We start from the raw sequence: 19175 nt of genomic DNA, 5'->3' as shown, positions 1-19175 counted from the left end.
TAGTACTCAAGGAAAATGGTTGTCCACAAGTATAAGTGGACATATTATAGTGAAAAATAATAATGATCGATTTTGCATGTACTACGAAATGGATTCATTTGGTACAAATATTGCACTACACCAGAAATTTGTTTATCAGTAGCCCTGGTATATACGGTATATGTATTTATACCTAAATAACCTAGATCAGTTCCATGCATAAACAAAATATTGCGTTACCACAGCAATAAACAATAAATTATTAGAAGTGTCGGTGTAAAGTTTGACGGCAAAAAAGTAAACCAGAGCTACGCAATAAATTAAAAGAAAAAATATGTTCACCGAAATTGTCAAAATCGAAAAATTGGAGTATCGAGCCATCATCAAGTACCTGTATTTAAAAGGGTTAAGAGGTGAACAGATTTACGAAGATATACTTAAGACCCTTGGTGATGAATGTCCTTCGTATGCGACCGTAAAAAATTGGACTGCGAGCTTCAAAAGAGGTAAATTTTCTATTGAAGATGATGACCGATCGGGAAGATTATGTGTCCCGAAAATATCGATGCAGTTCATGACATGATTTTATCACACCGTCGAATTGGGCTAAAAAGGTATCTGAAGCATTGAATATTTCCATACGAACGCGTTCATTATATAGTTCACTTCAATTTGGACATGACAAAAATTGCTGCAAAATGGATCCCCAAATGTTTGAATGTTGACCAAAAGCGTGCAAGAGTAGAAGCGCCGCGTTCGATCTGTGCTCGATTCGAAAACGATGAAGACTTCTTAAACCTAATTGTTACTATAGATGAGACTTGGCTACATTCCTACGATCCAGAAGCAAAGAAACAATCGATGGAATAAAGACACTCTGGTTCTCCAAGATCTAAGAAGTTTCGTGTCCAAAAATCTTCTGGAAAAGTTCTTGCTCCAGTTTTTTGGGGTTGCCATAGAGTAATCATGATTGATTTTTCGGATAAGGTAGAACAATAACTGGAGATTACTATTTGATATTACTGACCACTCTACGGGAAAAAATTAAAGAGAAAAGACGCGTAAAGCTCCCCAAAGGTGTTTTGTTTTTGCAAGACAACGTTCTTGCACACAAATTTTGCCAAATGTTGCCATGCAAAAAATTCGTGATTTAGGGTTTGAATTACTAAAAGATCCCCCCTTTTCACCAGATTTGACTCCGTCCGACTATTATCTCTTTCCTCAACTGAAAAAAAGCTTTGAAGGTCGTAAATTTACTTCCAACTAGGAGGTAATAAAATCTGTAGAGGTCTGATTTGCAGAGCAAGAAAAAACATTTTTTTTGAAAGGTCTAGAGACGTTAAAATTTTGTTTGGTTCTATAGTATTCTATCGTATATAGAAAAATTTACGACTGTGGAAACTTTTAGACAGCAAATTGAGCCCAAAATAATTAACTCACATAGAACAGGTTCAGCGTTTGGAGTCCCCAAAATTGTTTGACATTATTAGAATTAATTATAACAGCAAAATTTGAAAAAGGTCATCTTTTAAACAAGAAACTACACTTTTTGAATATAATTATTAGTTGTCATTGATAGCCATATAATTCTCAATTGTTCATCAGTTCCTTAATTGATCCGAACGAGATTTATGTTTCTCTTCTATAAGTTTTACTAGTAGTAATTCTTTTCAACTATAATTTTACAAGTTGCTCATTCATCCTTCACTCCCTAACTTCTCAAAAAGAATGCCTCTGTCTTGACATTCTAGTTTTATTTCCCAGCCAGTTATGTCAGGATATAAATAAATTCGCCCTTCCTTCTTCATAACTTAGTATTCCAAAAATTTCCATGAGTATTTTTTCCTCTCATATTCCAACTTTTTCTCAGTCTTTTGTATGAGTATTCAAGATTCATAGCCATAAATTACTATTGGTAGAATTATCCTTGTATACAGAAGTCGGCAAAAGTCAAGCAACGATCTCGAAAAATAAACAAATATCGATGCGGGGCGTCTCGTGGATCCGTCATTTCATGTAGGATACTGGATAGACAAACGAGGATTCGTTATGTGACCCGCAAGGTCATGATTGCCCAAAGAGTAATATGATTGAGGCATACTGAAAGGATACCGGGAAATATATTTGCAATAAGGACCATTAAAGACGGGGAAAGAGATACAAAAAGGAGAGGGAGACCAAAGAAAAAATTGTTAGGGAAACGAATTGTGAAATCAGTTTAGACTGATGAAAAAAGAAAAAAAGCCATGGGATTTATAAGTCTGTAGTGATGTGAAGACATATAATAACATCGTTCAATTACAAGTGTACAAAATCTAATTGTTTTATAGGTGAAAAATCTATTTCGATAATTCCGTTACATATGCAAAGAACTGCGCAAATCAAATTAATTCAACGCTCTGAAGGTATCGGAAATTGAGGACAATAAATTCACAAACTTTATTTGATTTTAATGTGTCTGTATAATTAATTTGTATAATACAAATTTAATTTTTCGATCAACGCGGATTGAGACCTCGAAAGACCTGGGGCTAAATGTCGCCAGGAATAGACAAAAATTCAAATTTCATCAAAAGATGAAAATAATTAGTCAACATTAAATTATTATTAATTTTTGTAACCGGAACAACAACATGGGCGATGCTGATCTTGAGGATCAATCTGTAGCGTGTGGAGAAAGAAGTGGATTTTTGACATCACACTAGTCTTGGATTATTTTTAGGAAACGGACGAAAATTGTATCTAATTTGGAGTATTTTACTTGAACCACTATGGTGATAAGTCGAGATATGACAAAATAGATCATCAACCAAATAAGTATATTTGTTTATTATGAATGACATCATAATTTAATAATCATATCATACTCATTAAGCGCAACACTGTTTCAGTGGTTTAAGGGTTAATTCATATCTAAATACACTAAACCATCTGATCAAATTATCGAAATCAATTGATATGAACAAATCTTTTTCAATGCTCAATCAAAGATAGTTTATTATTTGATATTTTAAATATTCTGCATTCTCTTTGAAACTGAAACTGAAACTTCGTGCTTAGGTGATCTTATTCAAAGATGTGGATATTTCCAAGCAAAGGTTTTTGTTCACGTTAAAGTTCTCTAACATGATATGTATGTTTTCAGAGCGTTGCGTTTTTGCGATAAATTCTTTTGCGATAATTTGTCTTGATTGTCTTTGGCCTTTATGGAATTGACATTTTTTAATATATTTCATGTTTTGATGATGCAGTTTTATTTTTTTTTTTGCAAATTGATGACCTTTTAATCTATTTTCTATATACTGAGATGTCTACCCTACGTAAATATACGTCAAAATCATTACAAGGTACTTGATATATAATATTACTTCTTTTGTAGGTGATCTATTGATTAATATAATTATGCGAATTATCAATGTCAAATCATAAATAATAGAGACCGAAATAGGTCGAAATGTCAATATTTCATGTATTTTTCAAAATAAAATTTCAATTAAAGGAGATCTCAAATCAAAACAAATCATCACAAAATAAATAGCTCTAAGAAGAAAAAAGTTGAAGACACCCCAGGATCACGAGAATTGGGGCTGAAGTAGTACCTAGTCCCTTATTCAACTCGGCCTTAATTTCGACCATGATTCAAAAGAAATTTTAACTGTGACCACAATGTCACAATAAAAACACTGTTTTACTAATTCTAATTCCACAAAAGTCGAATGAATAGCAAATTAAAATCCTGAATAACCTTTATCATAACTTTCGATAGGGGTAAATAAATTTAATGTAATATATTGGTTTTATCCAATCTCCATTCACTAATGTCGAATCAATAAAAAATTGTAAACATTCGAAAATGTTGACAACGAAAATTTTCTCATGTTTCTTTCGTGAGAGTTTATTACATCGTATTTTTAGGGAAGTGCGGAGATGCGAACAGAGATGGAACGTTTGCAGAGTGCAAATTCAAATTTGCAGAAAAGTAACCTGCGATTGGAAGCGGAAAACTTGGATTTGAAATTGGATCTCGAAAAATGTAATAAAGAAGTGCCTCATTTACACCAACAAATTCAACACCTCGAAAAGTAAGGAAATATATTCTTTAAGACATCTAAAAGAATATTGAATGAAAAGTCATCCAAAATTGACTCTGATATTTATAATATTAAGATTAAATATTCAGTACAAAAATTATATATAAGAAAACCTTCTTCATTTTGTTTGTTATATTGACGAGAAATATTATTATTACAAAGTCAACTGATAGAAAAATTATTAGTGACTCTATTATGGTATTTCATGAAGTGAGTACTTATAAATTATGTTTGTCTTAGTAAACAGGGAAAGGATTTTAACTAGGTGGTTGTTTACCATTTCCAAACGTTTCCAGAAAATATTAGTAAAACCAATAAATCTAAGACTAAAGTAATTCGATTTTTTGAAAAGTAACTACTTGACAGTGCTATCGAGTTATAACAAACTATGTAGAAAAAAAAAACAAAGACAACAAAGTATTTTTCTACATCCAAGTTGGAATTTCTGGAACCGTTGGTGATGTTCATACTGAATACACTGTTTACCTTCAGTCTCTGAAGACGATAACTTGGATATCGAAACGCGCGTCAGACAGTGTAATTGTGAGTGTTGGTGTAGTCATGGTGTAAACAGTGTGTTCAGTATTTTTCTACATGCTAAGCAGACTTGTGATAAACTTTAACATCCTGGCTATCACTTCTTTTTCATTCGACAGATTCTTCAATAAAAAAAATCAGATCTTAAATCAGATACCACAAACTAGCATCTACTTTCTTTTCAATACTATTTTATAACACATTAGTATGTGACTGCCATTCCAAAGACTAGCTATAAAAACATCTGTTTAAGTAAATGGTAATAAAAATGTGAAAACAAATGTACGGGGAGTAATCAAAATGTCTAATTATCACGCTAAGGAAAGAAGAATCTCGAATGTACTTTCAGAAATAAAATAAATTTTTGCAAAAAAGTTATATATAAAAAGGGATCATTTCATTTTGGATATATGGCATAGGACAGCGCATCCATATAATGATCAATCGAAATTTAACTCTGAGTCAAGTGATTGGTTACTAAGTTTATAGCGATTGTATTGTACTGAAGTTTGAATTCGACTGCTGAGACTTGGTTGACATACTTACGTACATTTCTTTGTATGAAATAGACTCTCCTGAACCGGTCTAATTTTAAATTGATTTTTGACGCGGACTATAATTTTGATATATCAGTTCACAAGCTCTAAAATATCTGCATGTTATTACGTAATATACTGATTCAAAGTGCAGTGGGTCAATGCAGGAGGGGTTTTTGAAGAGTGGGATTTTGCTGACGAAGAAAGGTGGGTATGATGAAAGATGATGCTTTCTTACAAATCTTTGAAGAGGCTTCAGCATATTGGACACCTTATATATATATATATATATATATATATATATATATATATATATATGGATATTGGGATATCGTATACATTGCGACACAAAGGATCTATTGTGTCCGCCTTTCTTGCTCTCAGGTGTAGTGTTTCACACTTCGAGAGAATGTATAGAGGATTCGTCCTCTGTGCAACAAAACCTGTACGCCGCTTTATCTGCTAGTCTAGCGTCTTCAGGTGTTTGTGGAGACGACACTGCCCTGATAGAACTCCTGTTAGTATTCGTAGATTGTTCTTACTTAGGTTGGTTATAGTTTTCCTCCCTTCTCAGACCCAATAGGTAGTTTTGCTCCTATCTACCTTCTTTTCCAGTGCTTTTTTCATTGTTCTGTAACTGATACCACAGAAGGGTTCAGGTCCCATGAAGGGCTTGTCTACCCTTACTTTAGTCAGCTTATCAGCTATTTCATTTGGACCTTACTCGAATATGAATAAGCCCATGTTTTCGAAGGTTATTCAGGGGTTCTACAGTTAGGAAAAACTAACAAACAAACGCTATGGGAACTGCTTTTTGGATGTTTAAACAAAGTTTCATGACTTCGAACCATTTCTCTGAAGATAATTGTGATTTTAGGGCCTTTCTACATCTATGAATAGGTGTTTTCTACTTTTAGACTCCACACAACAGCTTTAGCATAGGAATCGATGGACTGACCATAATTCAGCTTCGCTATATTCAAATAATTTACCTCGATTTCTGCTTGATTACGTTTAAACTTGATTTGTCAATGAGAATATAAGAAATCCATACTATACTGACTTAAAAAAAGGGAGAACACCAATGATTATTCCTTTTTAATAATTCTTAGTACACATATTCAGAGTTTCGTATCTTACTAATAGATAGACAATTTACTCAGAAAGATGACCCTCTTAATATGTTATGAAATCGCGATACCTGATGCGTCTAGGTTCATATCTGATATGGCGGTCTATATAAACTTGGGGTATTTCATTTTGAGCTATTTAAATTTCATTAGAAAGCGCTGATACAGTCTGTAGAAAATTGTGCAAATTTAAAACTTTGCTACCAATTAGATCCCAGATGTGTTCAAGTTGGGACAGATCGGGTTATCTTCATAGCCACGATAAATGGTTTGTCGTTATAGATTCTTTAGAAACATGTGGCTTCACTGAACGTAGATAATACTGAAACTCATATTCTGTTCGTGGCAAGATAAGTCAATAGTAACAAATATGTTTAACTTGTTTGTCAGTCAGTTTAATTTCACTAGTGACTACATTAATGCCAGGAGTGATCAGATATTTCAGTGAATTGAAAACATTTTGTGATGAATCCAATTTTTTCAGTTACGTGGACGTTTTGAAAAGTGAGAATGCGAAACAGCGAGTGGATAATGGAACTGATCCACAACCAGTTAGTCCAGAAACTAGAAAAGCCTCAGAACTAGAACGGACCGTTTTCGTATTAAAAAGAGTGGTGGAAAAATTGCAGGCTGAAAATAAGAGATTAGTCAGTGGTAAAAGACCTCTTTCAGATAGATCAGTAAGTTTTGCAATATCAGAATTGCATATTTCCTCGATAGTCTTAGAAAATTCTGATTCTGTGGCTGGTTAAAATTTAATAATTACAGCTTTTTCATTTACCATTAAATTGGAAAATACTCGTTTCCATATATATATAGCTTTCCAAATAAAAGAAGTCTTTGGTGGTTCTTCAACTCATTCCAGATGGCCGAGTTCTCAATGCCGAGGTATATAATGGACTGCTGATGCAAATATATGAAGTTTCATAGAAGAAATCCTGGTTTAGTTAACCGAAATTGGGTTCTCTTACAACAAGACCACATCAAGCCAATAAGATCAAAGAATTTGATGGTTTTGAACTTCTACCACATCTAGCATTTAGTCCAGACACCGTCAGATTATTATTTATTCATATCCATGACGAAATTCTTAAGTGGGAAAAAAATTTGTATTCACAGGAGATGTTAATTTTGTGGACTATTTTTTGCATCTATGCCCACTGTCTCCAAGAACTTGCTGAGCGTTGAGTTAAAATTATAGATTGCAATGGGCTATACAATATTGAGGATCCTTTCTTGTATGATTGTTTAATAAACGTAGTAAATATTGGAAATCGATATTATTTATGAGACACTCTATATATTTTCTATAATATACCATTTTCCGGTGAAACTTTAGATGAAAGCCATGTGGAGTGAAAATTTGATCATATAGTATCAGGCGTGAAAATCTACTTATAAACAAGATAATAGCTAAAAATTCTATTATTTGGTTGGAATAATTCATTAATCCTAAAAATTTTAGGCTTCTGCCGATAAACTGAAAAGAGACTTTATACGTTTGAAAGAACAGCATGCTGGTTGTGTTCAAACGAATGAGAACCTCCAAAAAGAGCTAGAATCCACCAAAAAGAATTTACAAAACGTTACTGCATCGAAAAAAAGTGACGACAAAATTGAAAATTTATCTGAGGAATTATCTCGAGTGAAGGAACAGCTGGAAGTTAAATCAGGACTGTTAGATAGAGTGAAGATATTATTACATCGTGCTGCTGCAAAAGAAAAAGCTCTAATGCATGAAGTAAGCAACAATTTTTTTTAACAATAGTATAAGTATGAGATGGTTGATTAAAGTTAAATGTTTCTTCACATGATAACATTGTGTATAAATATAAGTTGAATATGTTTACATCCGATTAGATCGCTACCTCATTCCCATAAAAAATAATGTTATGTTTTCTGTATTCCTGTAGACGAAATTTATAACAAATTCTTTGTTTTGATATAATTTATATGTGGGTGATTCCGTTCTAACTGTGATTTTTTGTATTCAAAATTTCAAGATTTTAAAATTTAACTTTTCTAACTTTTTTATGCATATTATTCATCTATTTTACTGTAAAAATAAAACTCTAAGAGGAATTTACTACAACTTCAAAGTATCACGAGCAAGACACAAATGTCGGATTTTGAGTTCCACGGTACTGACTCATTTATCCACGGTACTGACATGGTAACTTAAGATATTAAACAACAAGTGCATCAATTTTCCTCAGTTTGATCATAAACATTAGAATTTATAAGGTAATTAGTTTAAATCATTTGTTACGACAAAAAAAATTAATAATTTATCGGTAAATTCTAGGAATGGACATGACACGGTACTGACATTCAAGTGATGTAGTATAAGTTTTCTTTAAGTGGCAAGTTATATTGTATAAAAATAATGTTTAAATATCTTAAGAATTATTCAATTAACACAAAATTTTTATTAATTGATTATTAATTAATGACTAGTACAAAAAAACAATACAGGACATTGAAAATCACAGTTAGAACGGAATCACCCATGTCTAATGTGAAAATCAACAACAAAATTTAATCATTTCGTTCACCGGGTTTTCGTTGTCTCGTTTCTCATTTTTCTTGTCCCGTTCTTAGAGTTCTATCTTAGGCTTTGATTTTTCTTATGTTTTTTCGTTCTCGGTGTTTTCATGTATATAGCTTCTTTCGGTAATCATTAGGTCTATTAATTTTATGCCTGTTATTACCTGCAGTGCCACTTCCGAGGCTGTTATGAAAGCTGACGCTACCCGCAAAAGTTTGTTTCTTTGGGATCGATTCAGTATTGCCTTGTTTCTTTTAGTAACAACCTTTTAGCATATTGGTGCCCTATACAAAAGCATGTTGTGGGAGGCTCTGTTAATGCAAATAAATACAATAGGTTTTTTGATAGAGAGCAAAATATAGAAATATAGATGAGCTCACCTTCAGAAAATATCGGTGCACTACAAGGTGCGAATATATTAGCTACGCCTTCGTAATTGCAAGGTATGTTGAGGTTTGTGTATGTATTTATGAGGACAATTAGTAAATGAACGTAGCCAAGACGGGATATGTATTCAGAAGATCTGGAGAAGTTGTCCATAGATGGACCAAACATCTTTTTTTGTGAAAGAATAGAATATGTGAATTAAGCGCTCACTTGACATCAAGGAAGAAGGAAGCGTATTATTTTTAAGTATGCAACTGCTGCTGAATGTGATGAAATAAGCTATGTGCATTTGGTGATACAGTATTTATCATAGTACTTTAAAAATGTATGTACAAATCGAGTTTTCTTACGTTACAATAAGGATAAGTGCACAAATCAAGTGGTATCTTGAATTGGACTGTTCTGATCATTATGGGAAATAGAGGCATCAAATCCATCAACAAGTAGAATGGAAATTGGCAGTTTTGGCGTCTGGGTAACTTGAAGAGAGTATGGCAATAAGAACAAAGTTCTAAATATCATTTGGAGTGCTATTATTGGAAATATAACTTCCTAAAATGTTAGCAGTATCAATTTGTTCTGACATAAAAATATTTCAAACAATATCAACTATACTTCTCCATTCATTTAATATATTAAGATTGTTGAAAATTTGGTTATAATCATGAAACGTTTGTAGTTTTACATTTGACGTTCCTCTTCGATTGATCATTAGAAAGTTGATAATTAGAATATATTTCAAGTGTCTCTTGTTACTGAGAGCTATATTCACACCTTTGTGTCATACATTGAAAAAATAACGTAGTAGTTAACCAAGAGAAAATATAATTTAACTACGATTACCTATCCAATGGAGTCCCTACCTACTGGCGAAGCGACCCCATAAAACTGCCTGACCACCTGAACTTCTTTATAACAAAAGGAGTGTCAAGGAACAACTGCATCATAGAATCTAACTTTGACCTTAGTTCTGATCACAGTCCCGTCATAATTAGTATAAGTACCACAGTTATCAAAAAGGCACTTCCTCATAAGCTGATCTCAAAAAATACAAACTGGGATCAATTTCGCAACTGTTTAGAAAACAACCTGCAACTGCGATTAAAATACCCAGAGGACCTGGATGAAGCAGTACAAAAATTTATAAAAATGTTACAAAAAGCAGCCTGGGAGACCACCCTGAAGAATAACACGACAGTAGATACCTCCACAAACGTACCACTACACATTTGCAAACTCATCACTGAAAAACGAAGAGCCAGTTGTACAAGGCAAAGAACCAGAAACGTTATTGACCAATATGTATACAATAAACTGAATAGGGAGCTACAAACAACACTTAGAGAGGCACAAAACGATTCATTCGAGCACCACTTGACCAATTTATCCATAAATGATCAAACTCTATGGAAGGCTACAAAAAATCTAAAAAGACCCCAAGCGCACGTACCTCCTATTCGCAAACCAAAGGAATAAGGTTTTCAAGAGTGAACCAGAAGAAATAGATCAAGTAGTAAAAAAATTCATTAATGCTCTCTGTAAAATGTCAATTCCCATAAAACCATTCTCTCCAACACAAATATCACAAGAAATAGATATATTTAATAACAACAAAGCACCTGGATATGAACTTAATAAAGGACAAATACTAAAACAATTACCACGCAAAGCTATTGTCGTTTAAACAACAATATTTTATCGTATTCTAAGCTTATCTTAATTTCCAAAAGTCTGGAAGTATGCAGAGATTATCATGGTGCAAAAACCAAGCAAACCCCCGCAAGACACCTCGTGCTACAGACCTGTCAGTTTGTTGTCAGCAAAGTCTTCGAAAGGCTCCTACTGAAAAGGATAAATACGGATCTTGATCTTATGAAGTACCTAACATCAATTTGGATTTTAGGAGCACCATTCTATAACCCAACAAGATCACAGGTTAATAAATGAAATCTCCAAGAGCCTTGAAGACAAAAAGTATTGTAATGTGGTATTCCTAGATATCCCTCAGGCATTCGATAAGGTCTTTAAATTAAAAAACTGCCTTTTAAGTAATTACTACCTTCTCCTCAAATCATACTAATCGAATAAGACCTTTTCTGTAAAATTCACAGGCCAGAAATCTAATTTCTTTCCTATTAAATCTGGAGTCCCCCAAGGTACTGTCTTAGAGCCACAGCTTTTCCTTTTATATACATCAGATATACCAGTAACCAACAACACTGAAATGGCTTCTTTCGCTTATGATGTAGCCGTTTTAGCTACAAACGACGACCCACTAACAGCTACTGAAGATTTACAAAATCATATCAACCTGCTTAATGACTGGTACATCAAATGACGAACTAAGATCAACAGCTAAGTTACCTTTACCATACCTCATAATATTATGCCCTCCAGTAACTATGAATACCGAGGCAACTGAAACCAAATACCTCGGCCTTCATCTAGATCAGCGACTTACTGGTAAAAAACACATTGAGGCTAAAAGAAGACAATTAGATATTGCTCGTCAAATGTATCGGCTCCTCGGACGGAAATCAAAATTGTCAATAACCAACAATTGCTGATATACAAATCAATCTTAAAGCCGATATGGCTGTAAGGGATCCAACTCTGGTGATGCGCTAAACCTACTACGATCAACATAATACAAAGGTTTCAATCCAAATCACTGAGAAACCTGGCGGATGCTCCGTGGTATGTCAGTAATCATACTCTCCACACTGATTTCAACATTCCCAACGTCAAAAATGAGATTCAGCGCAAGAGAAGACTACGTAGAACTTGGCCCCAAGACCTACTACAACTAGTAGCATTGATGAATGCTTCCCTTTCAAGTCAAATACAGACAACTAATTTACTCAATACTTACATGTGCTGTAGATTGTAAATATGCAAAAATGATGATAAAAAAAAATTAGCAATACAAATTATTTCTATAAATCTATTGCGCATGATTTTCAAATCATCAATGCCGGTAATATCTAAATTTCTTTGAATTTATCGCTCTACTTAATTGTTCTAGATTAGTTTTTCCCCATATCTCCAAAGTAAATTAGACTGGTAGTGTGTACTTTGTCTTTGCTTTGTCGGTTGTTATAGTATTGCGTATATCTTTGCATAGTATAAGTGAAAGTCAGAAATGTTTGTTTCGTAAATTGTATTTTTCACAATTATCACAAGTTTAATGTGAAATTACATAATACTCGGTAATTATCGCCTTAATTCAAGGATAATAATTTAGGTCTATGTTAACTATTCGGTGATTTTGGGTCAGTTTGATTTTGGATGTCACCGATATAGAATTTTTTCCATCTGCTAGTTTTGGGTTACGATCAGATGTGGATTTACTTCTCGAGTGGTTTTATACCATTCCGTCCCTACAATATACTAGGTTTGTGTGAAAAATTTCCGACCTGTTTGACAATTTTGTAAGTGAGTCGTTGCCAACTTTTTTTTTGAGAACGGATAAATTAAAGTATCGAGATATTATTAAATATTTCTTTCCACACCTCTACTCAAAAATACCACCCACTTCTTTTGCCTCCTTCCTCATTTGGACCAAAAATATTCCTGTAGTCGATACCTCACTAGGTACTACAGTACAGTACTACGAACCACGAACTCATATGTTCCTTCCGCTTACCTTCGTATAGTGTTTGCACTAGTGAACTATACAGCATTCTTAAAGCTTCCAAATTTATCCCTCCTTTCCTCAACCATATTCCCATATGCACTTACTCTCTTTCGACCATAGAGTCAATTAAATCACCGACTATCGATTAGTCCAAAGCATTCATGACATGTACCAAACTCTCATTACTCTTTATATAACAGTCTCTCTCTTATGGTTTACATCACACACTAGAATCACTGGAAACAAATCTATAGATCGCCATGCAAAAGAAGACTCCAATAATCCTTCCGAAATCCTAGTTCAGCTTGCCAATGATCTGAAGACTACATCCAAGAATCTTGGCGTTATATATGGAGGAACAGTACGACCGCATTACATAACATCCAACCATCTACTTCCCTGCCGCTAAATTTTTTGAGTAGGGTAGAAGATGTGACAATAAAAAGACTCCGCATCAACCACGCAAAACTTACTCACGGCTATTTCGTGTTGACTGAGAATCGTTCTATCTGCCGAAGCTGTCACATTACTGTGTCTGTCACGCACATCCTTTCTGGCTGCAGACAATATTCTACAGTACACCATCAGTTTAATCTGAAACTTAACCTCAAGGAGACAGAAATCAAGAAAATTCTGGAATTTTTTTAAAGTATGTATTGTGATAGATTTTGTAACAGTCCTTCAATCAACTTATGCATCTTTTGTACGTTTTTGTGTGCCAATGATTAGTGCTGTCGAGGCACGTTAAACAGAAATAAAAATAATATATTTTTGTTTATGAAACAAACGCAAATGAATTCACTGTATACAAAGACACCATTACGATTGTAAAATTTTGGGCGGTTGAATTCAAACGAGGCTGTATCAGCTTGACTGAAGATGAGTAACAACCAACAACATCATCGAGAAGTTTATCATATGGTTCAGGTGCAATGCTGCATTAGGGTTAGAGAGATAGAAGAAGCTATCGGTACATCAAAGAGACGCATAGCCCAAATACTGACTGCAAAATTATGGGTGTCACGTTTGCTCATTTTGGACCTGAAACGTATTCGAATGAACATTTTTCATTTCTCACTGACGCGGTTTAAGCAGAATGATTCGGATTTTTAGTATCGATTTGAAACTATATATAGAATCTGGAACCTCCACTACAGTTCTGGCTGGAAAAAATATTCAAAACGGTGGATTTCAAAGGATGAACCTTCTCCAAAGAGGTAATCACGGTTTTATTGGCCGGAAAAGTGATTATGACAGTATTTTGGGATACTCATGGGATTTTCTTCATCAATAACACGAGAGTAAGACGTTTCATTGCTTGATAAGGTGAAAGAAGAAATTGCAAGGATGTAACAGCATTTGATGAAAAAGAAAGTGCTTTAACAGTAGGACAACAACGCACTTTCTCACACGAATTGTACTTCCAATTGCTGGACCAACAACAGTATTCACCAGATGCGGCCTCCGGCGAATTTTTCCTTTTGAAGATAAAGGCGTAATTAATATTTGAACGAGTTAAAAAGATTAGAGCATAATTGAAAAAAATGTATATGCTAAAAAGTGAACTTTATTGGGAAATAAGGATTATTTGTTTTTTTGTTAGGTCGGAACCTTTTTGCACAACCCTCTTATTATATTATAGGTATATTATTAAGATGTGTAGTCTAAAATTCTCGTTGGAACTATTATATTAAATGAGCAGCATGTGGCTGATAAACGAGTTCAGCAGAAAACCGACGAGTAGAGAAGGGAGTTTGAGATTGTGGCAGTTTATCTTATGCAGATAGAGATTGGAGGCCAGATAGTTTTGGGAAAGGTCATGGTAGGTCTTTGATACTGAACAAACTCTTTACACTATCACTACACCAACATTCTCAATTACATTGTCTGGCGTGAGTTTCAAACTATTAATATAAATCCCGTACTTTGATATTTGTTCTTCTAATTCCCCAAGTTTAATTTCTTCTTCTCCCTCTCAAGAGGACCAGCTTCTGTTCAATCCTGTACCTTTGACCCTCTTTCTGGATATTCTTGAGAAACTGAACTCCAGTTCTCGTACCATCTCTTTGGTGGTCTGCTTACAGGGCTGCGTGTGTTCGGTCTCTGAGTTTTAGCCCACTTTGCCCATCTGTCTTCTGGCATTCTTTCTACGTGATCCCTCCAGAATCTTTCTCGTGCCCAGACCCATCTCACCACACCCTGTACGCCCAATTCTTCACTTATGTCATCACTCCTTATTCGGTCCCTGAGGGTGACTCCCTTGATGGTTCGCAGTATTTTCATCTCTTTGGTTCTCATTACTCTCTGGTTTCTGAAGCATATGTGAAAATAGGTCTCAAACACGTTTTATAGATTCTGGTCTTGCTCTGTGAGCTTATCGCTTTGTTTCTCCACACTATATCTCTCAGACAGCCGCTGACTTTTGATGCTTTCATCGCTTGTGTTCATGCCTTTTAGAAAATCCTACACTCCTCAAAGAACCGATACTTTGACCTCGGAAGTTTAATTTAATGTAATCTCTCCAAAACAAAGTACTTATCTAAGTGAATAAAAAGCAATTTTAAGACAAGGAGTTTGGAATTATTGTCCCAAAGTAAGAAGTTTGCATTTATATAGAATTTTTCTGGTCAGAATAATAGGAAAATACCATTGTTATTACTAACGTGACCAGACGTCCTGCTTCCGGTCAGACAGTCCCGATTTAGTGTGTCATATTCCGGCGTTACTAAGATTCCCGTGGGGGCAGCCACATATCTCACTTTAATTTGATTGAAATTTTGATATAAAAATACTCATACATCATTTATAGCTGAGATTATTTTAAAATTTTTATGGAATATAAATAATCTCTTGTCTAGAAGACAGTTTAATGTCTGAAACGTATTAATTGGGGGAAAAGATATGCGTCAACTTAGTTTCATCAACGCGTCGGTTATCTTCATGAGTGTTCGTGAACTGTCGTTCAATCTTGGGCTTTCCATTTTCCGCTGAATTTGGGTTTGTTTATTTTATACGTGGTATGACTGCGTAAGTTTATTTTAAGGTTAGTTCTCTTATCGTCTTTTCCTTGTTTACAAGAGACATTGTGTTTATTTTCGTGTTAAAATGCATAAACGGAGCTCAACAGTGAGTTAGAGACAGAGTTTTTAAAGAAAATTCGTAGTGACTCAGATAGGATTCAATGTATTTAAAGGAGTTGATCAGGTGTAAACAAACACACAAAAATGAGAATGAAAAACTCTACAAACATTACTGTATGACATTGCATAGTACTGTCTCATACGCAAAGTCCAATTTTGGCACACTCTCTTCAACATATCAGCCGGTATTTCATAAATAAAAGCTTCAGCATTGGATTCCAGTGCGTCAATCGTTGCTGGTTTATCCTTGTAGGCATTAACCTTAACATGGCTCCACAAGAAATAGTCCAAAGGCGTTAAATCACACGATCAAGGCGGCCAATTGACGGACCCCAAACGTGAGATGAACAGTTTACCGAAGGCGGCCATTGTGTCGTGTGTGGCATGTGGCCATGGTTGAAACCACATATCAGGTATGTCCAATTCTTCCATTTTGGGCAAAAAACGTCGATCATCATACGGTAGCGCTTGCCATTTACAGTAACGTTCCGGCCATCATCGCTTTTGAATAAGTACGGCCCGATGATGCCACCGGCCCATAATCCACATAAAGAGTAACTTTCTCGGGCTGCATTGGTAGTTCTTCCAATGCTTCTGGCTGGTCGTCACTCCAGATGCGACAATTTTATTGTTGACGTATCCTTTCCACCAGAAAGTGAAAGTGAATCTTCCTCCAACTTAGCTAGCGCCCATTCACTAAACGTTTGACGTTGTGGGAGATCGTGTGGCTTCAATTTTTGCACCAGCCGTACCTTATAAGGTTTACACCCAAATCCTTTCGCAACATTTTCCACGTAGTGGGGTAACAGGCACAATTGCTGCGAACGGCGGCGAATCGACATTTCATGGTCATGAGTAACACTGGCAGATACAGCCGCAATATTTTCTTCGGTCATCACTGTACGTTTGTGTGTTAGAGGTTTAATGTTCAATAGTATAAAGTGGGCTCGAAATTTAGTCACAAGCTTCCGAATAGTTTCCTCAGTAGTCCGTCCAAACTGCCTATAAATTGGAAGAAGTGCGCTCTCAACCGAGCATGAATTTTGATAGTAAAATTCAATAATTTGCAAGCGTTGTTCTTTCTCAAGTCGATTCATGATTAAATTATAGACCAAACTGAACAAGTTTGACAATGACGCAAGACATAATTCACGCGTGATCTGTCAAAAACAGTGTTGCCAAAAAGATACCAGCAATAAAATCACTCGTTAAAATGCAAGTTGACCGGAAAACTTTTCTAGTTTATTTGAATAATTTTTAAAGTAAAGGTTTATATACAGAAATCTGTTTTCTATGTTACCATAATTATCCCAAACTGCTCTCAACTTTTAGTTCTTTTGCTGCCTAGTCTAAATTTTAGTAAATTACATAACTGCAATAGCTCTGTATTGAGTAATCCCTCCTTCTGTCTCCATCTCTATGTTATTAATCAAACTAAACAAAAAAAAATATCCTATTGAAATGTTTATTACAAAATTCCATTGATCAATACAATTTTCATATCTATAATTATAAAACCAACAATATAGTGTAAATTTTCAAGATTGTATAAACAAAAATGTAAATCTTGCTACATCTGCTACATTTCATTTTTTACTCAATAGAAACACCAATCCTTTCTAAATATTATCTAAATATTGTCCACCTGTAAACATACATCATACACTTACCATATTTTTCTTCAAGAAAATTATTTGAAATTTTAAAACAGGAATGGAAAACTAATTATGTTATATTGGAACATAATAAAAGAGATTTTCCATGCCTCCGTCCCTAATTTATGATCTTATATGTGTGTTCTACCCCCTGAGTCATAAAAATTGTGCTATCATTTCAAATAAGCTGTAGAAAATTATACAGTAATTTTTTGTTTCATGAAACTAGCCGCTGGTTCGTCGCAAATATCTTATAACTTATAAAATTTTAGATACTAACGGCAACAGGACTTTTCGGGAACAGAAACCCTGGTTCAGATAGATCACTAATCAGTTGATTGCGAATCCTAACCCAGAACTTTATAATAGATTCTAGATGCTCAATAATTGTCATTGAGAAGTTATCAACCCCTTCGCTCAGAATAATGACGGTGTTTATGAGAACTAATAGTAGATAGTCATTTTAAGGGAATAAATAACTTTTGAAGTTCATAAAACCATAGTCAAAAGAAACAACCCTTCAGTTGATTGCATTAATCCTACCTTACATATAACTACGATCGAATAACTCGATTAGTTTTTGAATAACAATGAAAGTGATCCGGTTCAATTTCCGAACATCATATCATAATCAGATTAACCCATAGTTTCCGAAAAGTCCTAATATAAATAAGGTCTTCCAAAAAATAATTTGATTCGTTAGATTCTAGTTTATATCTGCTTTTCAGATTGCTGAATTGAAGAGCAACAAAGATGTACCGATAAGTACTATTCCAGAGGAGTCTGAAGAAACTAGTAGTGATTCCGAAACATAGATTGCTGAATTGAAGAGCAACAAAGATGTACCGATAAGTACCATTCCAGAGGAGTCTGAAGAAACTAGTAGTGATTCCGAAACATAGATATATTTTATATTTTAATATGTTTATACTGTAATTCGATTTTAAGAATAAACTTTTCAATTTTTTCGTGAACAAGTTAATTTAAACCACAATTGTAAATTCAGTAAGACTCCTCAATTATCAGCAGAGATATTTTGATCGATAAATTTAAATTCATATGTTACAAAGGCATAAAAAAGAGCTGAAATTATCTAAAATTATGATACAATTACCTTCCCAAAAGATTAAACTAAAGACGTAATTACGTAAAATTCGCTCATCAAACATACAGAAGGAAATACATAGATATTTGATTCATATTCAAAATGTACATTTCAATGCAAAGTTTTCATTTAACTAAAAATAATGTTCATATTAAAGAAATGAGAAAAGAGACCTCAAAAGAATAAAAGGATATTAGTGGAATGTTACATGTAAATAGTATTTTTCTCCTACCTATATCTAAATAACACATTTTGACACTGAAAATAAAATTTTTCAAAAAAAAAATAATATAAGAAGTAATGAATTTTCCATAAATATAAAAATTAGATAATAAGATAACCACTCCATAATATACTTTATTTTGATAATTACTATATGTTGAATAAGTTTAAACAAGCTGTGATCAATATTTTTGAAAATTTAACTACT

The 19175-nt window shown here is 34.0% G+C and overlaps 1 protein-coding gene across 3 annotated transcripts in view; it reads left to right on the top strand.

Annotated features, from left to right (window-relative positions):
* Positions 1-18617, top strand: part of LOC130899992 (centrosomal protein of 290 kDa) — a 93021-nt gene extending 74404 nt beyond the window's left edge. The window contains exons 18-21 of one of the 3 annotated variants that reach the window (XM_057810271.1): positions 3895-4061; positions 6758-6953; positions 7739-8014; positions 18456-18617. In XM_057810271.1, coding sequence (XP_057666254.1) covers positions 3895-4061; positions 6758-6953; positions 7739-8014; positions 18456-18542 — 726 coding nt within the window. In that variant the 3' untranslated portion in view covers positions 18543-18617. Of the gene's footprint in view, positions 1-3894; positions 4062-6757; positions 6954-7738; positions 8015-18368 lie in introns of all 3 variants that reach the window. The other 2 variants (XM_057810270.1, XR_009060121.1) reach the window with 2 other exon arrangements.
* The last annotated feature ends 558 nt before the right edge of the window (positions 18618-19175 follow it).

The sequence above is a fragment of the Diorhabda carinulata genome, chromosome 12 (genome assembly GCF_026250575.1).
Source record: "Diorhabda carinulata isolate Delta chromosome 12, icDioCari1.1, whole genome shotgun sequence".
NCBI lineage: Eukaryota > Metazoa > Arthropoda > Insecta > Coleoptera > Chrysomelidae > Diorhabda > Diorhabda carinulata.
This window is presented reverse-complemented; position numbering and strand designations above follow the sequence as displayed.